Source organism: Patella vulgata, chromosome 7 (genome assembly GCF_932274485.2).
Source record: "Patella vulgata chromosome 7, xgPatVulg1.2, whole genome shotgun sequence".
In the NCBI taxonomy this organism is placed as follows: domain Eukaryota; kingdom Metazoa; phylum Mollusca; class Gastropoda; family Patellidae; genus Patella; species Patella vulgata.
The window spans coordinates 845,831-870,321 of NC_065885.2; the positions used below are offsets into that span (position 1 = coordinate 845,831).

The following is a 24,491-nucleotide window of genomic DNA, read 5'->3' on the forward strand; positions in this document are numbered from 1 at the left end:
GTAATTGTGCACGTTAAATATCCCTTGCCAGATGCATGGAGCAGAAAAGTACGAAACTAAAGACAGGACCTGTATAATCTGGAGACGTTCGGTCGATTAATTGCCTATGAAATAGTTTCAATCTATTGCTCAATAATTGTTACGAACCAAATACGTTGCCAATGGTGTTCCCATTATAAACTTCAATCGCTAATGCACAAAAGTCTATAAGTTGAGCCTGTGATATTTAGAAACTGTCCTAAGCTTAATTGCTTGGTTCCCTGGATCGGATTTACATAGCGGGGGCCCTGGGGTCATGTTGGTGGGGCCCCAATCACATTTCGATGAACGAGAAAAGACAGCCCAACTATTCACTTAAAATTCGTAAGTCATTTTAAACATAACGCAGTTAAATTTTTTTGAACATAATGTATGTAAGTGATGTTGATAATTCTTTAATGAGTTTTTATTGAAAGCTGGTATAACCTATATTATATATATTCCTACCTGTTATCTATTAACAGTATTTATTAAAGATACATTATGTGAAATTAGATTAAGAGCTAACAGTTCTCACTACAATAGTTAAAAACTAGATAATGTAAAGGGAATTTGCTGAAGATTTCAGTCAAATGGATCCACTCTGAACCGAGAACTAGCGATTGAATTTTTGGCCTAGACTCGCTCAGCATTACTAAATTCGGTACGATAAAACACATAGTCTCGATTATCCATTTCATGATTAAATCATGAATAAAAGTTGAGCAGCAAATCGGGTCCCAATCCAGTAAATATCGCATGCTTGCGATTATATCGAGAGTTGATTATGGTCTGGATAAATTAATTAATGTCTAATTAATAATTTAGATAACATTTCAGGCCTAAAGAAAGACCTGCAATAGGCAGATTTAGCTCTTGCATAATATATGTTTAACTAATACATATAAAATTTACAATGTTTATATATTATTTCACTATCATGTTTAAAATTGTAAAGCGTTATTAAAATAACTATGTATGAAAATGGTTACTTTTAAATCATTCAATCTTGTGTCTAATCATTTTGATACTTGTAAACAATAAGTTTGAATTAGTAATGTTGTGTTGGAATCATGTCGTATTAACGGTAAATACCAGTTTGTAGCTTTAGGTAAGCATGTAATCATGTTAAATTCTCTTACAGAAACATGCTCTTCTCTTCAACTCTCATCTTCTTTCAGTTACTGTAAAATTCAAATCACATGGAAATAAAACTCAGATAATTACCATCAGTTAAATTGAGAAAAGGATACAGTAGAGACAGTACAAGCAGGTCCGTTGGAAGGAGTAGGGGGTGACTGGGCTGGATATACCATTAAGCAAAATAAGCACGTGGTTAGGGCATGAAGTGAAGAAGGGACAGCGCACACATTTGCCATTGGCGGATTTACCATGGATCACCACCATACGTTACGAAGACGGGCATACGCCATACAGTGTGCTATGGGGGAACTTTTGCCTTGTCAGTGGTACTATGGCCTACTCTTTACTTCGAATTCCAAATGCCAAGGAATCTTTTACTAGCACGCCAATGTATACATGCGACCTCGGTTTTTCGTGCCATCCGAACGACTAGACAGCTGTCCTTGTCAGACCCTCCGTCCTGTACCACTAACAAGAGAAAAGGACGTCGGAAAATCCCGATGAATTTTTGAGGCCAATGCAGAGTCTCACTCAATTGGCCATTGTGACTCCCGAATATGCTCGTAAATATGTCACCTAAAATTAGTTTGGTTGCAATTTAGAAAAAGAAAGAGAAATTAATATCAATAAATATTATTTTCAATCAAATTTAAAATATTAAATTTAAAAATTGATTAAGAAATTTTAATTTCTTTTCCATTTTGTCTTTTCATACTGTCACCTGTTTTGTCGCAATTAATAATGACATGTAAAACAGAAAAAAACACGTGCTTGATGCTTGATGGTTGTTTATGCTTTGCAAACAAGCAAATCCGGGAGGCAACACCCTTTACAGACCGCAGAACCAGGGACTGCTAAGCTGAAAGGTAGCGACTGTGCCTGACACACAAGTGCTATTTCCGGCTATTTGGAACTGTAGGAGGCATGAATCGACAAAAGATATAAAAAAAACATCTAAAAGCTAGTGAAATAGATAGGAGAGGTATTTCAAAAGCACACATATTGACATCTTGAACAATATAAAAAAAAGTATGACGCTGCATATACTTATTCCTGCAATCAAAATATATTGGGGAGTTGTTTTGTTGTCAGTATTTCCTTGCTAGTGGGAGCCCCGGGAGTAAAATATATACACAATTCCAGAACACCTGGGTGCAATAATAGAACATCTCTAGAACATTTGGATTGTTATTATGATTAAATACCCCTACCCCTAACCATCCCGACCCAATCTCGAGACCCGAAAACAGACTCTCAAAATTTACTCGTTTTGCCACATAATTGTTCATGTTATAATAAGTTCGCCTATTAGACTTTTTGGACCTGGTCTATTGAAATTGTTAAACCTACCCGAGAGCTGAATGATATGGTCATATTGTTAAATTAACCTACCTGGGAGCTGAACGATATGGTCATGTTGGGATTTTTATAATTCCTCATAAAATCAATAAACTCCTTTTCCCACGCAGTGACCTTAGCAGGATCCATTATATTGCTTTGATTGTTGAGGACGAACGTGAGCACGTGAGCCGTCGCATTATTATAATCACCATGTCCTATAATAATAATAACGACAACAACAATAATAATAATAACGATATATCAACATAAGTGTTAGCTATGTGATTCAGAAATAGTGTCAGGTGTTCTAGTAAATATGAAAGATCCAGGACTGTTTTAAATAGAGTATTCAGAAGTCCGGGAAAAAGAGAATTTGAAATTAAAGTTGCGTTCATCCAGATTATGACACTCATAATATCAAACCTTCACTCAAACATGACTCGCGATCTAGCATGCCCGGGCCAAAGTTCCCTTATAGCACACACTCGGCAAACCTGGGCAGATTCCGTTACCCTACATCTAGCCTATAAGCTGTATGACGGTAAGTGATATGATCTACGCCTATACAATTGCGATGCGGCACCGGGAAACATAATAGGAAAACTTGCCGCTTTTAGAAAGAAGTTATCAAAATTGCGTCGTTCGAAGCTTGTGTAGAATTTTTAGTGCAAAGTTGTCCTTGTTTGAAGAAAATCGGATAAACTTGAAAGAAAAACTCGAAATAAGAGCATGTCCGGTTAAAATTTCCCTCGTCGCGCACTGTAAGACGTACGCCATCTCCATTAGTCCAGTCGGTGAAGTGAGGCGTTAAATCCTATTTCATTTAATACTTACCTGTGATACCATCGAGTACTAGCCACGGATGTACATGAAGACCAAATGTTCCCGTACACGACAGTCCCAGTACATCATTTATTAAACCACCACTAGTCCTAAAAATTAAAGAAACGCATTGATTTTATTCCTTCCATGTCAAAACTTCTCGATAGATCGTTTTTTTTTAAGGATTTTGAATCCCTTGCAAACTACAATATTGGGGAAAGTTGAATATAAGTCCAAATATGGTTCTGTGTTACTAAGTATTTAGTAATTACAAAGATCAGATTTCTGAAAGTTTCACAACATTGTCTTTTGCTCAATAGGTTGTCAACTCACTATAATACGATCATAGGTGTCATTCGCACACTTAAAACTCATTTACACCGGAAATAATAACACAATTACCTCCCAATTACCTCCCTTGTTTTCTATTCTCCACCATGGAGTAGCTTTTTTCAAACGTTTGAATTTGAAGAGGAAAATGATATTTTTGCCAATTTCTCAACTGGCAATAGTGAATTATAGGATTAATAGGATTATTCTTTAACAAGGTAGGACTGTTTATAGATACCATCTATTTTAAGGCTTTATTTTAATAAATTTTAAAAATATAACGTAAAAATATGAAATTGCAACTTTAAATTTGGGTAGACTTTTTGATGACCCCCAAAGATGTTAGCGTGGCGATCAGTAGCTATAAAGTCTTAATGTACTAGGCAGCCGCGGTGACTCAGTCAGTAAGACGTTGGTCCACTAACCTGGCAGACCCGTGTTCGACCCTGGTGTTGACCAAGAAAGTTCATCGGGATTTTCCGGCGTGGTTGCACCTCTTCAGTGATGCATGCCAAAAAGCCTGGCAAAGACAATGTATGGTCGTACTGATAATATGAAAAACCGAGGTCATGTTTAAGTATTGGCGTGCACTTAAAAAAAAACCTTGACACGTGGAATATTCGGAATAAGAGTAGACTAGCCCTAAGTGTCGTTGTCCTGGCCAAATTGACGTCATTGACACACTTTATAGCGTGTACCTTCTTCATTAGCGTAGTTGAAGCAGAACAGTAGGATGTTGTGACGTAACTTTCGACTGATTAAGTGTTTAATACCCATGAAAACATTTCTCGTGTGCAGTCAGCCACAACACACGTTTAGCATGCCCCATCCTGATTACAGAAGCTTCTCTACTGACATGTTTTGTTTCCAGTCAGGACAACATCATCGGTATTGCAGTACGTATTTACTATGTAACCAGGTACATGCGTACTACGGACCGGCAACCAACTTTGATGTAATCTCAGACATCTTGGAGTTATGACGTCGAATTCCGTCAATCGACGCGCTGTTGTCCAAGTTCAATGCCGATCGTACTTGAATCGACGTAACCATAGGATTCTTGAAGAGCGTCGCCACCAAGAACAAGAACAACACGATCAAACACAAGAAACAGAACACGATCAAACACAAGAAGAATAAGAAGACCGAGATGAATAGCGCTTTGGGCACAGAATAAGATCAAGCACAAGACGAAATGAAATGAAATAGTGTTTAACATCCTACTGTTCTGCCCCGAACTGGGCTAATGAAGACGGGCATACGCCATACAGTGTGCTATGAGGGAAATAATGCCCGGACAGCGGCGCTACGGCCTACTCTTATATTGAATTCCAACTGTCAAGGGATCTTTTCCGTGCACGCCAATGTGTAAACGGGACCTCGGTTTTTCGTCCCGAACGACTAGAGTACAAGAAGAATAAGATAAAGCACAAGAAGAATAAGGAGATGAGTAGCGCTTGGCGCACAGTTCTTCTTCCAGCTATCCAAGTTATAGAGTAACCTACATGTATATCGGTTTTATCACAGTAGCACAGCGGTGGCATATGAATTGCATATAGTTTCATGGGATCGAAATCTTCAGCGTATACTGATATATATCTGACCTATGTACTTACTGTACACACAGCGGGGGATCGAACTGTTGAACGTATACTGATATATATCTGACCTATGTACATACTGTACACACAGCGGGGGATCGAACTGTTCAACGTATACTGATATATATCTGACCTATGTACTTACTCTACACACAGAAGAAAATGATCGAGATAATCTGCCAGCACAAAAAAATGATATTCGTCCCATTTTTCTTTATCAAGATTGTAATGACTATTTTGATAATATTGTAATGGACTATATATAGAACAGTTGTTGTTCCACTGTGGCAAGGGATCATAGCATGTGTTTAGTAACACGGGAGGCTTCAAGCAAACATCATCTAGTGAAACAGTCTCGTTCTTAAACCTGGCTGTTAATTCGCTGATATCATTCTGAAGAGCTAAAACCTGAAATAAGAGACATACAGTTACAATAAGTTCTATCAAAAACTGTTGATTCTAAAGCTACTATTGATCTAGGTATATTTAACTCTTGATCGACCTAGTTATGACACTCTAGATCTAGTTACACTAGCTTTGATCGACCTAGTTATGTCTCTCTAGATCAAGTTATGCTATCTTACGATCTGGTTACCAGTTGCTTCAGTTATGCTATTTATCTACGATCTAGCTATGTGACTAGGTCGATCTAATTATGTGACTAGGTCGATCTATCTATGAGCCTAGGTCGATCTAGTTATGCGACCAGTTATGTTACTTCTTGACTGGTGCAGCTATTCTACCCTATCGTCTAGTTTTGTTGCGTCTTATGTTACCCTAGTAGTTATGTGTCATCTGGATCTAGTTATACTGCCGCCAGATCTACAGGTGTTAGTGACTACCTGATCTTTTACTTACCTGATGCATGAACTCGCGGTCAAATATCGGATCAAAATAGTCCACACCCGCAGCTGGTGGAGGCTTGTTGTGTTTTACACGAGGATGATAACCAGCTCGTCTTATAATCACCTGTTCTCTTCGATGCATAGGTCTGAAACCACAAACAGAAACCATCTTGGTTGGTTAAAATTCCATGAAGCGAACCCATGCAAGTATTTTAAAGAACAGGAGAACCCAGACATTCTATAAATTCTAGAACAGATTGGTACAACACTCTATGAACCTAGATAAAATGCTCTGGGACATGAACCGGTTAGTTATGACAATTCGTTAGCTATCAGAGGAAACCGGTGAAATAATTTGTTAAATCCCATTTCATTTCGTTAGCTATGAGAGGAAATTGTTGAAAGCCTATTACATAAGGCTGACGACCAGCTATGTTAATACTCACCCATAGTGTGAAACAAAATGCTTTTTCTCTTCTCTAACTCGACTGTCTTTGGCTGTGAAATCCATCTAAACACAAACAAACATTTTCAGAGATTCCTGCATTGTCACTTACAACCGCTGTTAGAACTCTAGCTTCAGTAGACATTTTGGCCTAAGATCCATGCATCGTACTAGTACTAATCAAAAGTGACTTTTGTCAACAATGCCCAGACTGTAGACAAAAGCGACCGATATGGAAGATTTATTACAAACATGTATAAATATTCTACGCAAAAGAACCAAAAGAAATTTATGCCAAAGAAATCCCACTAAAACCCTTTTTCCAATTAGAGTATATACCACTTTATATAGTTTAGCGTTCACGGTACATTCTAATTTAGATATTTTATAGTTTAAACATAATATAGGGTACAGTGTATGCTAGTTTAAATATTTCATCTTTACAACAATACAAAAATCAGTACAAAATATCAACTTCCCAAGTGGGAATATGAGTTATTAGAGAAAATTTACCTTGGTTACAGCCTTGTGTATTGTAGATTTACAGGGTATTAGTGGGCGTTTTAAAGGTTTTAATGTCCGGTTCCCAAATGGCACGATATCATCCGTGATATTAAAATTAATGCCAAAGGGTGTCTCGCCGTTCCGTCTATCGCCAATAAAATCTAACAATATTTCCGGCGTACAATCTTTAGCTGATCGACCACACAGAATACCGAGAGCTCGTTTCTTTGTGGACGCTATCATCACATTACGACAACAATTATACATTCCATAAGCAAATTCTGTCGATATGGTATAGTTGATGGCTGTAATTTGCGAGCCGTTGCTACTATTAACACCTAAAACAAGAGATATATGTATATGGCAATATCTATTGATGTGGTAATATCCATTCATATGGTAATATCTATTCATTGTGGTAATATCTATTCATTGTGGTAATATCTATTCATTGTGGTAATATCTATTCATATTCTAATATTGACATCAAAACGTCGCTGTCGGTTATTGTCTGTGATTGGGAGAGCTCTGTGCCCAAGTACCACCCACTTACCTAGAAAATCACTTTGATGAGGATCACAAGTCATGTAGCAATACATGTTGACAAAATTCTGGTAACATGCGTGACATCTTCCTAATATTTGATAAGGCAAAACCATTTCCTTTTCCAGAAATTTCAGTTGGTTCGTAGAACAGCACGTTTTGGTTTCCCGTCCTGGAAAACATACAAAATAAAATAATATAGTTTTCGTATTAATATTAAAAAAAATATCAAAAACGTCTATTTGAAAAACAGAACAACAAAAAAAAAAGAGAGAGAGAGAGAGAGAGATGGGGTTTAACGTCCACTCAACACAAACTAGGTCATTTCGGGTCTAACACATGGTTCAATTTTATTTCAATAATTCGCTTGCGTGTAGGGGTCTTTTGCAGTGGGAGGAAACTGGAGGACCCGGTGAAAACCCACGAGGTTGGACAGGCTACCCAAAGAACAACAAATTCCATTTGAAAGAAAAAGAAACAACAATGTCTATTTGATGAAAAAATATAGCCACACAAATCGTAGAATACGCCCACAAAGCAGCTTTGTCTCGACAAAAAAAGGTTGTAGCCTCTATCACGTCCACACGCTTTTCGGAAAAAGGGAAAGTAACTCCGGAAAAGAAGGGCTCGGAGCTCTGAATATCGTAAGGGTTCGCTTTTACATGACCGCAGGCTCTATCACGTTCACAAGGTTTTCAGAAAAGAAGGGTGCGGACCTCTCCTGGCCCGATATCTTCAATAGAAGGTATGACCTCGCTTTAACTCAGTACATCTTATCAAAATCTTCTCGTAAAATCCTGAGACAATGTATCCTGGTCTTGAAAATTTTTGAGAAATACATGGTCTCTATCGTCATACATACACACTGAGTTTTTCAAAGAGAGAAATCCAAACCCCCTGTTGGACGTCAATTTTTATTATGAATTAATAGGATTACATTGTGATTCAATTTCATTGATGCAAAGCATTAATTGTGATATTACAAATGTCTATATCATTATCTCGCGCGTTGAATGCACATCTCATCCCATCTGGTGATAAAGGATAAAGCACACGACCGTGACATTTTTCTCATAAAATAGTTTTGTTTTACAATTTTTTTATGTAGCTGAACAGGTGCCCCCCCCCCCCCCACACACACACACACACGGATCCGCCCCTGCTTCGGATTCCTCCATCATTGCGAATACCAAGTCTCAAGGTTTCCAGCTAAAATGCCTACCTGTGATAATCGAGTTGCAAAGTTCAAGGTTCGTTCAATGTCAAGGTTTCCGTGGAGGTCGCTATATTTGATTTGACGGTGTTAGTGTCACAACTTCTGACTGAGCGCCACTGTGCACGTGTCTGCAGACCTATAGCCCCTATCGGATTCAAAAGGTTTCAAACAATTTTATAGCTTGGGTTAGGGTTAAAGTTACAATTTCATATGTTCTAAGAAAGTCAAAACATTATTTTGTCTATGTCTTTTGCTCAACAGGTTGTCAACTCACTATTATACGATCATAGGTTATCTTTCTCACACTTAAAAATCTTCCCACCGGAAATAATAACACAATTACCTCCCGATTACCTCCCTTGATTTCATGTTCCCCACCATGGAATAGCTATCTTCAAACGTTTGAATTTTAAGTTGAAAATGATATTTTTGCCAATTTCTCAACTGGCAATAGTGAATTATAGGATTAATAGGATTATTCTTTAACAAGGTAGGACTGTTTATAGATACCATCTATTTTAGGGCTTTATTGTAATACATTTTAAAAATATAACTTAAAAATATGAAATTGTAACTTTAAGTAGACTTGTAGACAGATTTTACGTAAATACGAGGGTTATTGTTGTGATCATATTCATCTAATTATCGCAAAAAGAAACTTTACTAAGGGCTTAAGATCAATTCTATAATGGTTAGAAATTTATTAAATTGTTTATATTTCATTCTTTCATTAATTCGTTCCTTCATTATTCATCCATTCAATTAAACATTTCTATTAATCACTATCAATCTCTCATTTGTAATTAGATGTTAAGCTACTAATCTAATAACAGACGGTTGACAGCTGACACATTAATGAGTTGAATTGCTAAATGTATCTTATTATTTTTTATTTTATTGCAATGTCTTTTATATTTTAATCTTTCCTCTTTAATTGTTATTAGTAACTTTGGTGTATGTTAATTCCTTAGATACCATTTTATTGTAAATACCACTTTGTACATTTATATAGCATTCTAGGTTTCATCCCGTTTCCAAGACAGTTACTCTGCTTGTAGGATGTTTTCGGTAATAAATAGTTCCAAGGATAGTTCTAGTCTTTGGGTATTACCGAAGATTTACACTACTTAAATACCATGAACACTGTGACCTCAATCATTCTAACAAATAGTTCTCAAAAACAAGGTGCATAATTATCAATCAGATTTCATCAATACATTTTACCTGAATCATTAATATCTGTTAAAATACAGATGTGACGTCATCCTTTGATGTTGGAGTACCATTATTTCAAATAATCGTACGGGAAATGTGCCAAGAGTAACTTGGTAAAATATTGAACTCGAGTGACGTATTTCATTGCAAAGCACGTGCAAGTGTCTGTATTTTAAGTTGTTTAATGGTCTCGAGCTTAAGACATTGCGTAATATATTGTAAAAACATTCGGGCCTCACGGCCCTCATGTTGTTACAATATATTACTTAATGTCTCGCTCTCGACCATTAAACCACACATAATTAATCTGGACTCTATCGTGCTAAAGAGTATTACAAGCGGTGGTCACAGGTTTCGGGGGACAAGGAGGATAATATTAATTCGATTTTAACGAAATCTTGTCACCATTAAAAAGAATCTGTTCAAAATTCTTGCCTCTATCGCACTGACAAGCATTAGACCTTCAAACAGTCTTCACGTGTTTCGGCAAAAAAGGGGCTTAATATTAAATGGAATTTTTGACGAAACAGGATCGTCGCCTGACATTATACAAGTTTCGTGAAAGTTTCTGAACATAATCAATAAAAACAGTAGGCTATAAAGGGGGATAACTCTAGCAAAAAATGTGAAACCTCGTCTGATCATAAATACAAATTCCTAAATCGTTCTGAGAAATCCGATCAAAAATACAACCTCTTGTGCGCTGACTAGAATGTGTGGAGGGACGGGGTTATTACAATATACGTCCACTTAGTAGATAAGATTAAGATATGTCACATTATTATTTCTAACTACGGTGCGTTTTGGAACACAGACATGTCTTGAAACAATACATAGGTTACAATTCTAAAGAAATATTTTGAAATATGTATCTTCAGTTCAAGTATTATGATATGTTTAATAGCTTTAAAGCATTGTATTCTTGATAATCTAGGTGTCTAGAACAGAATTACCCGTATAGAGAGAAGGGCAATATTTCTGCAATATTTTCAAACCAGTTGTACCATTAAGTTGTTTAGCTGGACCGTTGTATACACAGTTTAATGTTTTGTCAGTTAAAGGGTCTTGGCCACATGTGTCATACCAAATACATTGTCCATTATCATCCCTTACTGAATTAATCTGTAATAATAATAATAACTAATCTGTAATAATAATAATAATAATCTGCAATAATAACAATAATAATCTATAATAATAATAACTAATCTGTACTAATGTTAATAACTAATCTGTTCTAATATTAATAACTAATCTGTAATAATAATAATAATAACTAATCTGTAATAATAATAATAACTAATCTGTACTAATATTAATAACTAATCTGTAATAATAATAATAACTAATCTGTAATAATAATAATAATAATCTGCAATAATAATAATAATAATACACTGAAAAAAAACTTGTGTTGGATCTCAACACAAGTACTTGTGTGAAAATTATTCTACACAAGTTATGTGTTGTTTTGCATTGCATTAACACAAACTTGTGTTCTTTTTAATGCATTAACACAAATCTTGTGTTTTTTTCATATAATTAACACAAGTAATGTGTACCTTCAACAAATATTTTTTTTTTAAATTTGAACTCCATACAAAGTCTTAATCCGGGGGTCCACAAGTAAGAGAAAGGTATTTTTTACTCAGACAATATAGCCAGACAGACTTGAATGCTAATTGGTGTTAAGATGTCTGTAGTTAAAATAAAGTTGGGCCCAATAAACTGGTAGATCAAAGGCCTGTTGAGCGCTCATGCCCGGTGTGATTTTAACAATTGACTCCAAATGCGTTGACAAGAAAATAAGTAAAACTGTTATTGAATGTGATTGGTTGATAAAATCAACGTACTATAGGCTACATTTTGTCTGCGATATCATCTCGGTGGAAGCGGACATTAAATGAAGTGATTTCACACAATTAATTTAACATTTAACAACGTGCTGAAATGATTTTGGAGCAGTGATATGTTTGACAAATGTAAGCTAATGGTCACATAGAATACAAGACCGCAGGTTTGTGAATATTTATATAAAAAAAATAATACAATGTATGTAATTTAGCATCGATATTGTTTCTCTGTATAATATTAGTATTTCGTTTCCTTAAAAAAACCTCCAACAATTTAAACCGGAAGTTCATGTTTATAATATGGCGCGGTCAGGAAAAAAATTTCGGCATGTTATTATCAAATCTGTTCAATTTTTCTGAAATCATGCTTAATTAACATTAGTTGTTCGGCGCTACGATGTTGTTCAAATACTTACATTACAGAATCACATTATGATTAAAGCAGAAACGGTTCGACTTGAACCAGCAGGTAAGAATCTGTTTTGAAATTATATCTTGGGAGGTTGGATTGGCGTTGGAGACCCGATTGGCGGCCATTTTGATTCTTGTTTCATGATTTTTTTTATATTATAACGATTTTGCCAAGAGTAGACATAAACGCGGGCACAGACTAGAAAAAAATCTTTTTACACTTTTGTGTTAGTTGAATTGTAATCTAATTTATGTTTAAAAAAACAACCTTAAATCTAATAAGCAGACGGAAGATATGGACGAACAACAAGAAGAAGTTATGGAGGTCCCAACAACTGAACCTATGGAAGTAGAAGAATCGTTTACAGCCGAAACCCGATACGATGTGCCAGTTCCGGTTATTGAGTCCTCCATCTCAGACGATGCCGACGTTAGTGTCTTCTGCGACGAAGAACCCGTAGTGGTGTATCACTATAAACCTCAGAATGCCTCGTTCGGCATTTCTGTCCAAACGAGGCAAAAACGTGTGAAAATTTTTGCCCCGATTTTGCCTCGTTGTAACGAGGTAAAAAAAATACCTCCGGTTTTTTTTTTAAATTGCCCTGTTTTTGGAACGAGGTATTTTGTTCAGAACGAGGCTGGGTAAAATTGCCTCGTTTACTAAACGAGGTATTTTATCCAAGATAATTATTAGCGGTATTTGCTGTCAACAAATAGAGCCATACAAATAATGTTCGGACCATCATGTGACCAATTGCAGATCTACAAATTAGATTATTTATTTGGGACATGATATTGTTCATAGTTATGGCTTACTACACTGGAGTTCTATTATGTATAATAAACGCTTCCCGAGCGAAACAAAACATAACAATGTCACGTGACAATATTACATATGGCTGATACAAGCGTTCTTTGATTACATGCTGTTTGGTTTGATTATTAAATAATACGGCAATCTGTATATATGGGAAAAGGAGAATGAATTTCCCCAAATCCAAAACTAGATGACTGGAATATTTATTGAATGGAAAGTAAATATTTTATAAACAAAAATATTCGGATTTGCAGTATCCTAGCTTGGATGGATTTGTGATTTGAATCTCGAACTCAGTGTTTTATACATTTTATTATACAATTGTAATAAATGTTTTACATGAATGAATAAAATCTACAATTTAAAACAGTACAATAACATTGTGATTTGACGCTCTACAAATCACTAAGAGTATAACAATTGCTTGTTGAAAAAGCGTTATTAATATGTTTTTTTCCATTTATTATTTTTTAAAAATATATTCAAAAAGAATGCGTCTTTTACAGATTTCAATATAACCACAAATGGTTGATTGTTTTAATGCTAAGATAAGTATTAATGGTTTGTATTGGAAAATCAAATTATATAAGCGAAAAATAGTAAGATACATTATGTATATCTTAAACACCGTTTTGCTATGTTATTATTTTTTTATGATTGGGTGGGGGTATACTTAATTAGGGGATTGGATTGAAAGATTATAGCTACCATCTTATGGAGACATAATGTGTGGTACATTTACGGTCTTATAAAGCTCTATTCTGACATAAAGAATTCTTGATTCGCACGGAAGTGTTTTAGCCGTGATCATTTTTAGTCATGCTTATGCCAAGATCTGGGTAAGTGTTAATTTAACTAGATATCAGAAAAGTACCACGTTTTCATAAATGTACTCTTTAGATAAATTGTACAATATTTATCAGTTCACTAGTTACAATAAAATCATGCATTATAGCTATTTTTATTTATTTATCCCTGGTGCTTCAAATTCAATTTAGGGTGCCTCAACATATTTAAAAATATGTTTTAAAGCTTTAGGTCATTTTATTATATCTTTCTACCATAAATAATAGCCCGAATTTAGGTATACCAAAAGTTAAAGAAATATAAACAGTTCAGATATGACTGCCAAAATTGTCACCAACACACATGTCGTGTTTAGGCTAAAATCTAACCAGAAAAGTATTGTCAATACATAATAAAATATATATTGCATTAATCAATTCCATTCCGCAATTGGTTTGTCTTAAACTCGTCATTTGTGTTCATGGGCATCAGGGTCGAGATGGCAACGTTATATGTTTTATTCGTCTAATTTACTATAAAACATCATTCGGTTTGCCTCACGGGTTAACGGCATATTAATAGCTTTATTCACTGAGATGGTTCCTTTACTTATAGTTTATTTTTCGAATTGCTTTTTGTATTTATTTAAATGGAAATATTAACAACATTCTATAAGTCAATCCACGAACATACCCAATTTCAATATTTGCGTGTTGACCTTTAACATCACACTTAGATCCTGTACGCTTTGTGTCTTACAGTCAATACATGTCATGAAGAACTCTTTAGACATAATTTCGTTTATAATACTTTTCTCGTTTCTATTGAGTTGTTTAGCAGAAGTAACCCATGACAACAATATGTTGAGACGACTACGTAACAGAATAGGACGATTCAATGTTATTAAAATGACACAATGACAATTTTAATTTTATTACCAACCCTTTCACAATATTTGAATGAAATATCTCACACAGGGTGTTAATCTGTTTTCAGTTTCTATTCCAATTCAATAAAACATTAAATACATGTCTTGGCTTGATTCATTATTTACAATTTAATACGTTAATCGTGTATTTTAAATAATACAGTTCAAGAGATCAAAACATTTCCGAATTTATACATTCAACATTACACGTAGACCTAAATGTATTTTTCAAATACGTGTATAAACATTTATATGAAATATATTATAAACAGATATGCTATGACCAGAGTTGCCATTATCTTTATTATTCGACTGGAAAACTCCTGTCATTCACTCTGTCGTTCGACTGATCCATCATTCACGTTGTCATTTGCGAGTCTGAAATTTGGGGTATAGGGGTAGCTCGGACCGGGGAGTAACATAGGCCAGGTGGCGTTAGTCTACCATTTCCGGTTTCGGAGTTATGACCCCCGGGCATTCTTCTAGTATATAAATAAATATATAAATAAATCATCTTCATGGTCATCATCATCGTGATCATCACTATTTAACACCAATCATCGTCGCCTGACAATTACCTTATCTATTCAAAGCGCTTGTTTAGTTTTAAATACTTGTGAACTTTACTAAAACTCACTTTGTTGAACGGGTTACTTTCGTTGGTATCGCCATATAGGAACGCTTTTGTATTTATGGATTTAAATGGGAGGGTATTTAATGTTGAGATACGCTGAGACGAATAATTTGGGCAGTGCAGAAAATAATGGTCGCTGTCTTCTTGAGTATGACCACAACTGCATGTCGGGTTATGTGAAATATGCATTAAAAATCTATGGAAGTTTAGAGCACTTTTACAATTACGAAGTCTGGAATGTATAATCTGAAATTTACGTTCTCCATAGTAACATCTTACTGACATCAATAAATACAAAAATATGACTAAGTCGAAAGTCAACAAGACGGTATAAAAGCCAAAATGCAAGTCGAAAATAAGAAATTAGGAAAAAAAACGAGGGGCGCTATTATCGCAGTGTATAATTTCTTGATTTCCTATTTTCGAGTCGATTTTGGCTTGTATACCGTTACTGTCGCCTCACATTTTGTCGTAACTGCTACTTTTCGACTTTCGTGTTTTGGAGGGTGAAAAGTAGAAATTAAGAATGGTAGGCTTCTATAGTTAGGCGTTTGTATATATGACTGTATACTTGACACATGTACGACCTGAATGGCTGAATGGCCGGTAACCAAATATGTTATTGTGAGTGTTAAACGACATCGTAATTATTTTATATTTTGCAAAAAAAACAAACAACAAAAAACAAAACAAAAAAAACACAAGCCGTGATTGCCATTACTACAATACGGATTACTAAATATACTTTGTGTTCAATTTTATATTTTAATACTGAAGACAGGGCCGGACTATAAATGAACAAGGCGGATCCTTTTGGCTTATATTGAGTAATTATTGCAACGTGTTACAGTTGAAAGTTCCAAAGCATTTTCACATTCCATGTCCGATAAATTTAATCATCATGCAACTACTGATTGGTGGGTCGTCGAAACATTTAGATGCATACATCACAGCACCGTGGTTTAGACAAATTGCAATTGAACTAGTTTTATTGTTGTACACATAATGAAAGAAACTGTGTTATTTCACAGCTGAATTCTATGGTAAGAACCGTAGAACCACCTTGTAGGGAATAACTTTTAAACTTTAACACCCTATACACACTCTGCCAGCGGCATCTTTGACCCACACTCTCTTAACATTAATCCAAACTTTAAATCTTTCAACGGTTTAACAAGAAGGTGCTAAATATTTCCATTTAAATAAATACAAAAAGCAATTCGAAAAATAAACTATAAGTAAAGGAACCATCTCAGTGAATAAAGCTATTAATATGCCGTTAACCCGTGAGGCAAACCGAATGATGTTTTATAGTAAATTAGACGAATAAAACATATAAAGTTGCCATCTCGACCCTGATGCCCATGAACACATGGGCCAGTGACGGGCTGTTCGCGAGAAATAAAGAGGTTTATTTCTATTTCCAGTTGAAACCATATTTATTTCTTATTTTCTCACTGTTTTTTATTGCATATTTATCCCCAGCCTCCTATCATTTCAGGTGCCAGGGCAATGTTTCATAGAGTGGAATGATTGACCTCAACACAAGTATTATAAAAAAAAGAAGCAAAACAGGTGAGATAAATGTGCATTTCATATACTTTAAGAAGTACATCCAACCTCATCCCCACTTCTGCTGACTAATAGTAATGGGCTGGAAATTTGGTACTGCACAGGCCTGTCTTCTCCCCTTGACATTTAACTGAATGACAGAATTCCACATTTTGACCATTTTCTGGATGTCAATGACCATTTCCCTGGATAGTATTCGCCCCAGAATTCTCATTCTCATCCAAATTTAACATTTCAGGTCTACATCTCAAAACCTGATCTCTTCCTGGACTGGCTTTAGGAGAACGATGATGCATATCAATTTCATCCCTGATCTCTATGACACCTGTGGTGGAAGTGGAGGGCAAATCGTAATCAGTTTGGGTTCCAGCCCCGAGGACCTCTGTAAACTTTGCTTTTTGGTGATGACTTAATTTCCGAGCTTGAAAAGGACGCTTGTGTGTTTATCATGGCCTCTCATATTGGAAGATAACATTAATGGCTTGTGTGTTGATCGACGGTTGTGCATATCTCTTGGTCAGGAAAGTTGTGAACGGGGCGACCTATGATTGGTCAGCAATGTATCAGATTCCATACCGGGGGGTGGGGATGAAAAAACTGTTGTAGTGTTACATAATCAGAGTATTTCAACTTACTTATCCTGTGGAAATACAGCTATATAGGAGATATTTTGAAATTCATAGGCACTGCATGTTTCAACATTTTAGATTTGACCACAATCTGGCACTTGAAACTACGTTAACAGAGAAAAACTGTGTGGTTTTCGATGAAAGTGTTAAAAGTCTAATATTGCATCATGATTACTGTTTTAAAGTATTTTCGTGTTTGATTTATATTGAATTCATCTCATCTTTTTGAAGAATGCATTTATGTTCAAAAATAAAAATGTTCTGTGGAATTCAAAATTCATGTGCTTTTAAATTATCAGATTCCAAACTGGGGGGTAGGGATGAAAAAGCTGTTGTAGTGTTACATAATCAGATTATTTCAACTTACTTATCCTATGGAAATACAGCTATATAGGAGATATTTTAAAATTGATAGGCACTGCATGTTTCAACATTTTAGATTTGACCACAATTTGGCACTTGAAACTACGTTAACAGAGAAAAACTGTGTGGTTTTCGATGAAAGTGTTAAAAAGTCTAATATTGCATCATGATTACTGTTTTAAAGTATTTTCGTGTTTGATTTATATTGAATTGTATTTAGAAAACGGAGGAAACCGAATGACCCAGCGAAAAAACTCAAGAGATTGGACAGGCGACTCTACTCCTTGAAATTGAAACCATGCCACTTAACACAATGACAGACCCTGTGATTTCATGCGCATGCATTACCTACTAGACCATTCCCCCCAGCCCCACCCCATATCGAAAAAAAGTATGACTTATTTCAAATATGATATTTACATATAAAGAAAGTAGAGAGACTTCAATCTTACTAGAAAAATACTAGATTACCTGAAATGAAATGGGGTTTAAAGACAACGTCCTACTGGTCAGCTCCGACTGGTCTAATGCATTGTGCTAAGTGAAAATGTTTGTCTGGGCAGCGACACTATGGCCTACTCTCATACTGAATTCAAACTGCCAAGAGAACTTTTATGTGTATGCCAATGTGTACATTGGATCTCAGGGGAAACCACTCTGCAAAATCAAGATGAGCTTTCTCGGTCAACCCCAAGAGATAACCTGTGGCCTCCATGCTAGTGTGCCAGCACCTAATTTACTCAGTCACCATGGCCGTCTTCTAATTACTGCGACAGTGAAACCATGTGACAAACAAGGATTATTAAGATAGACTTTTACGGCTTGGTAGTTCCTTGGGATTAAAACTTTTGATACATATAGATACATTAGTTTCAATTTCATATCACACAGTTTGTATATATGGTAAGGTAGCTTTAATCGTAAATTACATATCATGTATTTATTTTTTCAGTTTCAATATTGGATGTATATGCAAATCACCCAGAAAAAGATCATGTAATAACAAAAGAAATTATAAAAGAAAAAAAGGAAGAAGAAATGGCTGGAAAAAATGACGATAGAACACCTTTTTCTTGGTGGGTAACTATTCAATTCTAATAGAAAAGATTGTTATGCTATTTTGAAATCTAAAATTCAGTTTAGTATAGTTAAACTGTACACGTCATGTATGAGCAGAGACAGAATCTTAGTTATATGTAGATATCACTGTCTCATCTGTGGCAAAGCAAACCAACACATGAAACAAAACAAATGTAATTAAAGTAACATTTTTTTAATTAATCAAAACTGTCTAGTCAATTTAAGCCAACTAATACATTGCCATTTTTTTTTCAGTTACCCACCTCGGAAGATCAAGTTGGAAAGGGCTATTGATATTGTGGAGACGTTTTCTCACAGATCTTGCTTATCAGACAAAGACTATGTAAGTACCATGCATATTTGCTTTTTAAATCAGGAACTGGTTCTATACACTTGGTGGGGGGGGGGGGGTTGGATGGACGTTAAACCCCATTTCTCTCTCTCTCTCCTAAATATTGAGATTTTTGTTTACTTTTAAACTGCATATATTCAAGGTATCAGGAGCTTTTTATGGCTCCCGTACAATTTTATAAACATGAAGGACTGTACCTTTTGAATATTAAGCCATCAAATTATTTTATAATTTTGAAAATGAAATGAAATGGGGTTTAACATCCTACTGTTTTGCTCATAAATTGGGCTAATGAAGACGGGCATACGCCATACAGTGTGCTATGAAGGGAATTTTGCCCGGGCAGCGGCGCTACAGCCTACTCTTATATCGAATTCCAATTGCCAAGGAATCTTTTATGTGCACGCCAATGTGTACACGGGACCTCGGTTTTTCGTCCCATCCGAACGACTAGACAGCTGTCCTTGTCAGGTCCTCCGTCCTGTATCACTGACAAGGGGAAAACACGCAAAATGTAAGTAACATATATATTTGTATTTTTAATCAGGAAGTACTTCTATACACTTGCTTGGTAATCTAGTTATTCTTCTTGGGGCAATGCCTAGGACTCTGCTGTTTCAAGTACTTGGCATGCTTGATTTTTGCCAATCACATCCATTGATTTCCTTCAAGTTGCGATAGGCCCTACATGTATGTGTATTTTTACAGTAAATAGCAGTAAAATAATGATGGACAGTATTTTACTTTCAAATAGATTTCAGTAGATTTTAAAGGGTAATATCCAATTTGTTGTCAATGGAAATAAAATAAGAATGGGTCCAAAAATAATTAGACATTACGCAAAGTTGAAACCAAATAGAGACTCGGTCTCGATGTGGCAAAATAAATTGTTTATTTAAACGTTGTGAACCATAGAAAGTATTCTTATCTCCTACTTTTTATTTTTTAGGCTGGAACACCATTGAAAGAGTATTTGCTGTATGATAACAACAAGAAAACCCAAGCATCAATTTATTTTATACTTCTGGGAAAGAATGCATTTGACCCAATTTTTAAATATTTATTTTTTGTTATTAATGTTAAATTTTCTTCCAAAACACAATTAGATTTTAATTCTCTTCAGAAATGTATGTATAATATAGCAAGTAAAGTGGCATATAAATCACTTAGAATTTGGTCAGAAATCATAAAGTATTTAATAGGCATTACTAGAAACCAAATGTAGATCAAATACACCCAGAATTACAAAAAACCTTGACCTACATAAAGGTGACTTGACTTTCCCTTGCTTATGAAATGAAATACGGTTTAGTATCCTACTTTTCTGTGTTCTTAGAGTGATTCTGCCCTACACCCTACTCTTATATCAAATATTTCAACTGCCAAGGGTTCTTTAACGGGAACCCGGGGGGGGGGGGCAATGATTAACACGCACACATTTGATCAGGAAGTCTGTCATTGAGTCAAATAATTCAATTGTCAAGGCTTCTTCTAAGTGAACGCAGTGGGGATGGTTTCGATTCCGGGAATGGGGGAGGGGGTGGTGGATGGCCGAATGGTAAGCATGTGCGTGCGGTATCATACGGCCTGTCATTGAGTCAACTGGCGTGGTTTCGAATCCCCGGTTGTACGTGACAAGGAGTAGGGTCGCCTGTCCAATCTTGTGGGTTTTCTACGGGACCTACGGTTTCCTCCCACTGCTAAAGACCCCTATGCGCAACGAATTATTGAAATAAAATTAAACCATATGTTAATCCCGAAATGACCTAGTTTGTGTCAAGTGGACGTTAAACCCCATTTCTCTCTCTCTCTCTTTCGATTCCGGGCTTGTACCCAATTATCCCTTGCCATATCCAAGACTACTGACAAGTGGGAACTATGCCGGAAAATCCAGTTGAAATTTCTCGGCCAACACCTTATACTTACTGAACCACTGTGGCTTATGACTTGTGATTGTATATAAATTTTTTGTACATATGATATTTTTTTATTTCAATCCTGTAATCTTGATGCTTTGCTTCTTTTATTTACAAAATATTCATTTTGTTTGGGGTTTTTTAATGAGGAAAAGGTTTTACATCATTTTATTACTCCTGCAAAATAGTGCATTTTTCTTTTGTTAGTTTTCTGTGTATATTAGTTATTTCTATATGTCTCACAAATCACTTGTAGTGTGATTTTGTAGCACTTTTCAGTTTTTGAAATTGTTTCAATTTAGTGCATAATTAATCTTAGTGCTTGGTTTGGATGTTATTAAATTTAGATATTATTTGAATTATATATTTTGGAGTATGGGGTAGGGATACTGTGTACATATCTTTATATTCTCAGTTCTTGTTTTGGGGTAAAGAACAATTTATATAGCTATTTTATATTTTGTGATAGGTAAAATGTGTGGGGTTAAGAAAAATTTAAAAAGCTATGTTATATTTTGTGATGGGTAAAGTGGGGTGTGTGTGTGTGTGGGGGAGGGGGGGGGGTCATTATATATAACACAATATAATTAGTATTAGAATTCTCTGTTTTTCTGTTAACATTTCAAATATCTATTTAGTTTTGATGTATTAATTTACTTTTTCCTATGATTTTATGAATAAATAATAATCTTACAAAAACAAAAACAAATTTTGTTTCCTTCTTTTATCAAACTTTACAGGTCTAACAGAGCAAAGAGATGGGTCCTGCATAAAAAGGTTGCTATACTGTATATAAATTGGGGACAAACACAACACAAGTTTTTGTGGATGGTTATACACAAGTTTGTATGAAACCACACAAGTTTCAGAAATTTCAACACAAGTTTCAGAAATTTTAACACAAGTTTCAGAAATTTCAACACAAGTTTCAAAAATTTCAACACAAGTTTCAAAAATTTCAACACAAGTATTGTGTAGATTTTCACACAAGTTTCAACACAAGTTTGTGTTGTTTGATAAATTTTAACACAAGTTTTGTGTTGTTTCAACATTTAACACAAGTTTTGTGTTGTTTCAACACAAGTTTGTGTTGTTAAATAGAGACACCTTACTTGTGTTGAAAACAACACAAGTTTGTGTTGTTTCAACACAAGTTTTTTTTCAGTGTAACTAATCTGTAATAATATTAATAACTAATCTGTAAAAATAATAATCTGTAATAATAATAATAACTAATCTGTAATAATAATAACTAATTAAAACAGAGCAACAAGTTTAATCTGTGACCTTTTACCTTTAAAGAAAGAGATGTGCGTTCTTCCTATAACAGTTCAACAATAAATAATGAAAAATGAGTGTGTTCAAAATAAGTCAAATCACTTTATTCTGAGCGAGGCTTTGACAAGAAATAGCCATAGTTGGTAAATAGAAACCCTCGCCGTCAACAGTTTAAAAATTTTTGATTGACAAGTACCATTGCCATGATAATAAACGAAGTCTTGATTATCAGGCGTCTTCAGCTATATTACCGTGCGTGGGAATAAATGTCTAAATAATAATTTATATAACATTTGAAGCCCGAATAACGCAGGTTTAGCTCCCACGCAACTCTTTAATCCTATAAAAATAAAATTGGAAATAAAATTGAACCATATTTTGTGCCGACATAACCTAGTTTCTCTCTGGTTATCGAAATGAAATAGGGTTTTACTTCCTACTGTTCTGCACCGACTTGGCTAAATGAAGACGTTTGTCCAATACTAATACGTCATCATTTTTATCTAAATCACTAACTATCCCTTAAAGCAAGATAAAGAGAGAGGGACTAACATATTGTTTTTAATTTTATTTCAATAATTCGCTTGCGCGTAGGGGTCTTTAGCAGTGGGAGGAAAGCAAGATAAACACGTGACCTGTAAATAGCAGGTACGTGGTGTGGTTTGTTCTAACAACAGATAACCTGTAAGTAGCAGGTGCGTGGTAGAGTGTTTCGATTATTGATAAAAGGTCTGGTGTAGACAACAAGGGCAATAAACCCGATTTAGTTTTGTTAGACTTACCTCTTCAACAAGACTAGCCAATAGTAGGTAAACAAGAAGATACTTCAACCAAACCATCTTGTCGACAGTCTGTTTAACAACACGTTATATAATATAGTCTACCGTGCAATATGTTACAAACAGAGCAACAACACCTTATAATATATATAGTCTACCGTACAATATATTACTAACAGAGCAACAACCAAATATATTCACAGTTCAAACAGGATGTAATATCATGTGACGTCAAGTGATAAGATATTGTGCAATTCACATTACTATAACCTCTATAATACTATTAGTTTAAAATAGACCTGAGTACCCGTTTCCTACGGAGCCCCTTAAGTGCACGATTCCACTCTTACATAATTTTTTCGGGCATGATTCCACTCTAATATAATTATTTCATTTAAACGAAATACTAATTCGTTATAACGAAATAATTAATTCGTTTAAACGAAATAATTAATTCGTTATTACGAAATATTATTTCGTTTATACGAAATATTATTTCGTTTATACGAAATATTATTTCGTTAATAATAATTAATTAATTCGTTATAACGAACTATTATTTCGTTAATACGAAATATTATTCCGTTAATACGAATTAATTACCTCGTTTAAACGAATTAATTATTTCGTTTAAACGAATTAATTATTTCGTTATAACGAAATAATTAATTCGTTATAACGAAATAATTAATTCGTTATAACGAAATAAGTAATTCGTTTAAACGAAATAACGAATTCGTTTAAACGAAATAATTAATTCGTTTAAACGAATTAGTTATTTCGTTTAAACGAATTAATAACTAATTCGTTTAAACGAAATAATTAATTCGTTTAAACGAAATAATATTTCGTATTAACGAAATAACATTTCGTATTAACGGAATAATATTTCGTATTAACGAAATAATATTTCGTATTAAAGAAATAATATTTCGTTATAACGAATTAATTATTTCGTTTAAACGAATTAGTTATTAATTCGTTTAAACGAAATAACTAATTCGTTTAAACGAATTAATTATTTCGTTTAAACGAATTCGTTATTTCGTTTAAACGAATTACTTATTTCG

At 34.7% G+C, this 24,491-nt stretch overlaps 1 protein-coding gene and 1 long non-coding RNA gene across 3 annotated transcripts; one reads left to right on the forward strand and one right to left on the reverse strand.

Moving 5' to 3' along the window:
- Nucleotides 1-418: 418 nt before the first annotated feature.
- Nucleotides 419-23,615, reverse strand: LOC126826868 (NPC intracellular cholesterol transporter 1). The gene is made up of 10 exons (XM_050555967.2): nt 23,425-23,615; nt 10,977-11,145; nt 7,603-7,764; nt 7,059-7,387; nt 6,547-6,611; nt 6,114-6,246; nt 5,401-5,663; nt 3,337-3,434; nt 2,554-2,717; nt 419-1,202 (listed from the first exon to the last, which is right to left on the reverse strand). Exons 1-10 carry the CDS (start codon nt 23,479-23,481, stop codon nt 1,200-1,202), a joined length of 1,443 nt encoding a protein of 480 aa, XP_050411924.1. The 5' UTR covers nt 23,482-23,615; the 3' UTR covers nt 419-1,199.
- On the forward strand, nt 11,594-21,365 carry LOC126826870 (uncharacterized). Of its 2 annotated transcripts, XR_007682440.2 has the most exons (5): nt 11,594-12,040; nt 12,300-12,345; nt 18,969-19,092; nt 19,352-19,439; nt 20,398-21,365. It is a non-coding gene; the product is annotated as an uncharacterized LOC126826870 (long non-coding RNA). The 2 variants fall into 2 exon arrangements; XR_007682439.2 differs by lacking the exons at nt 11,594-12,040; nt 12,300-12,345 and having other exon boundaries at nt 17,558-19,092.
- Nucleotides 23,616-24,491: the final 876 nt, after the last annotated feature.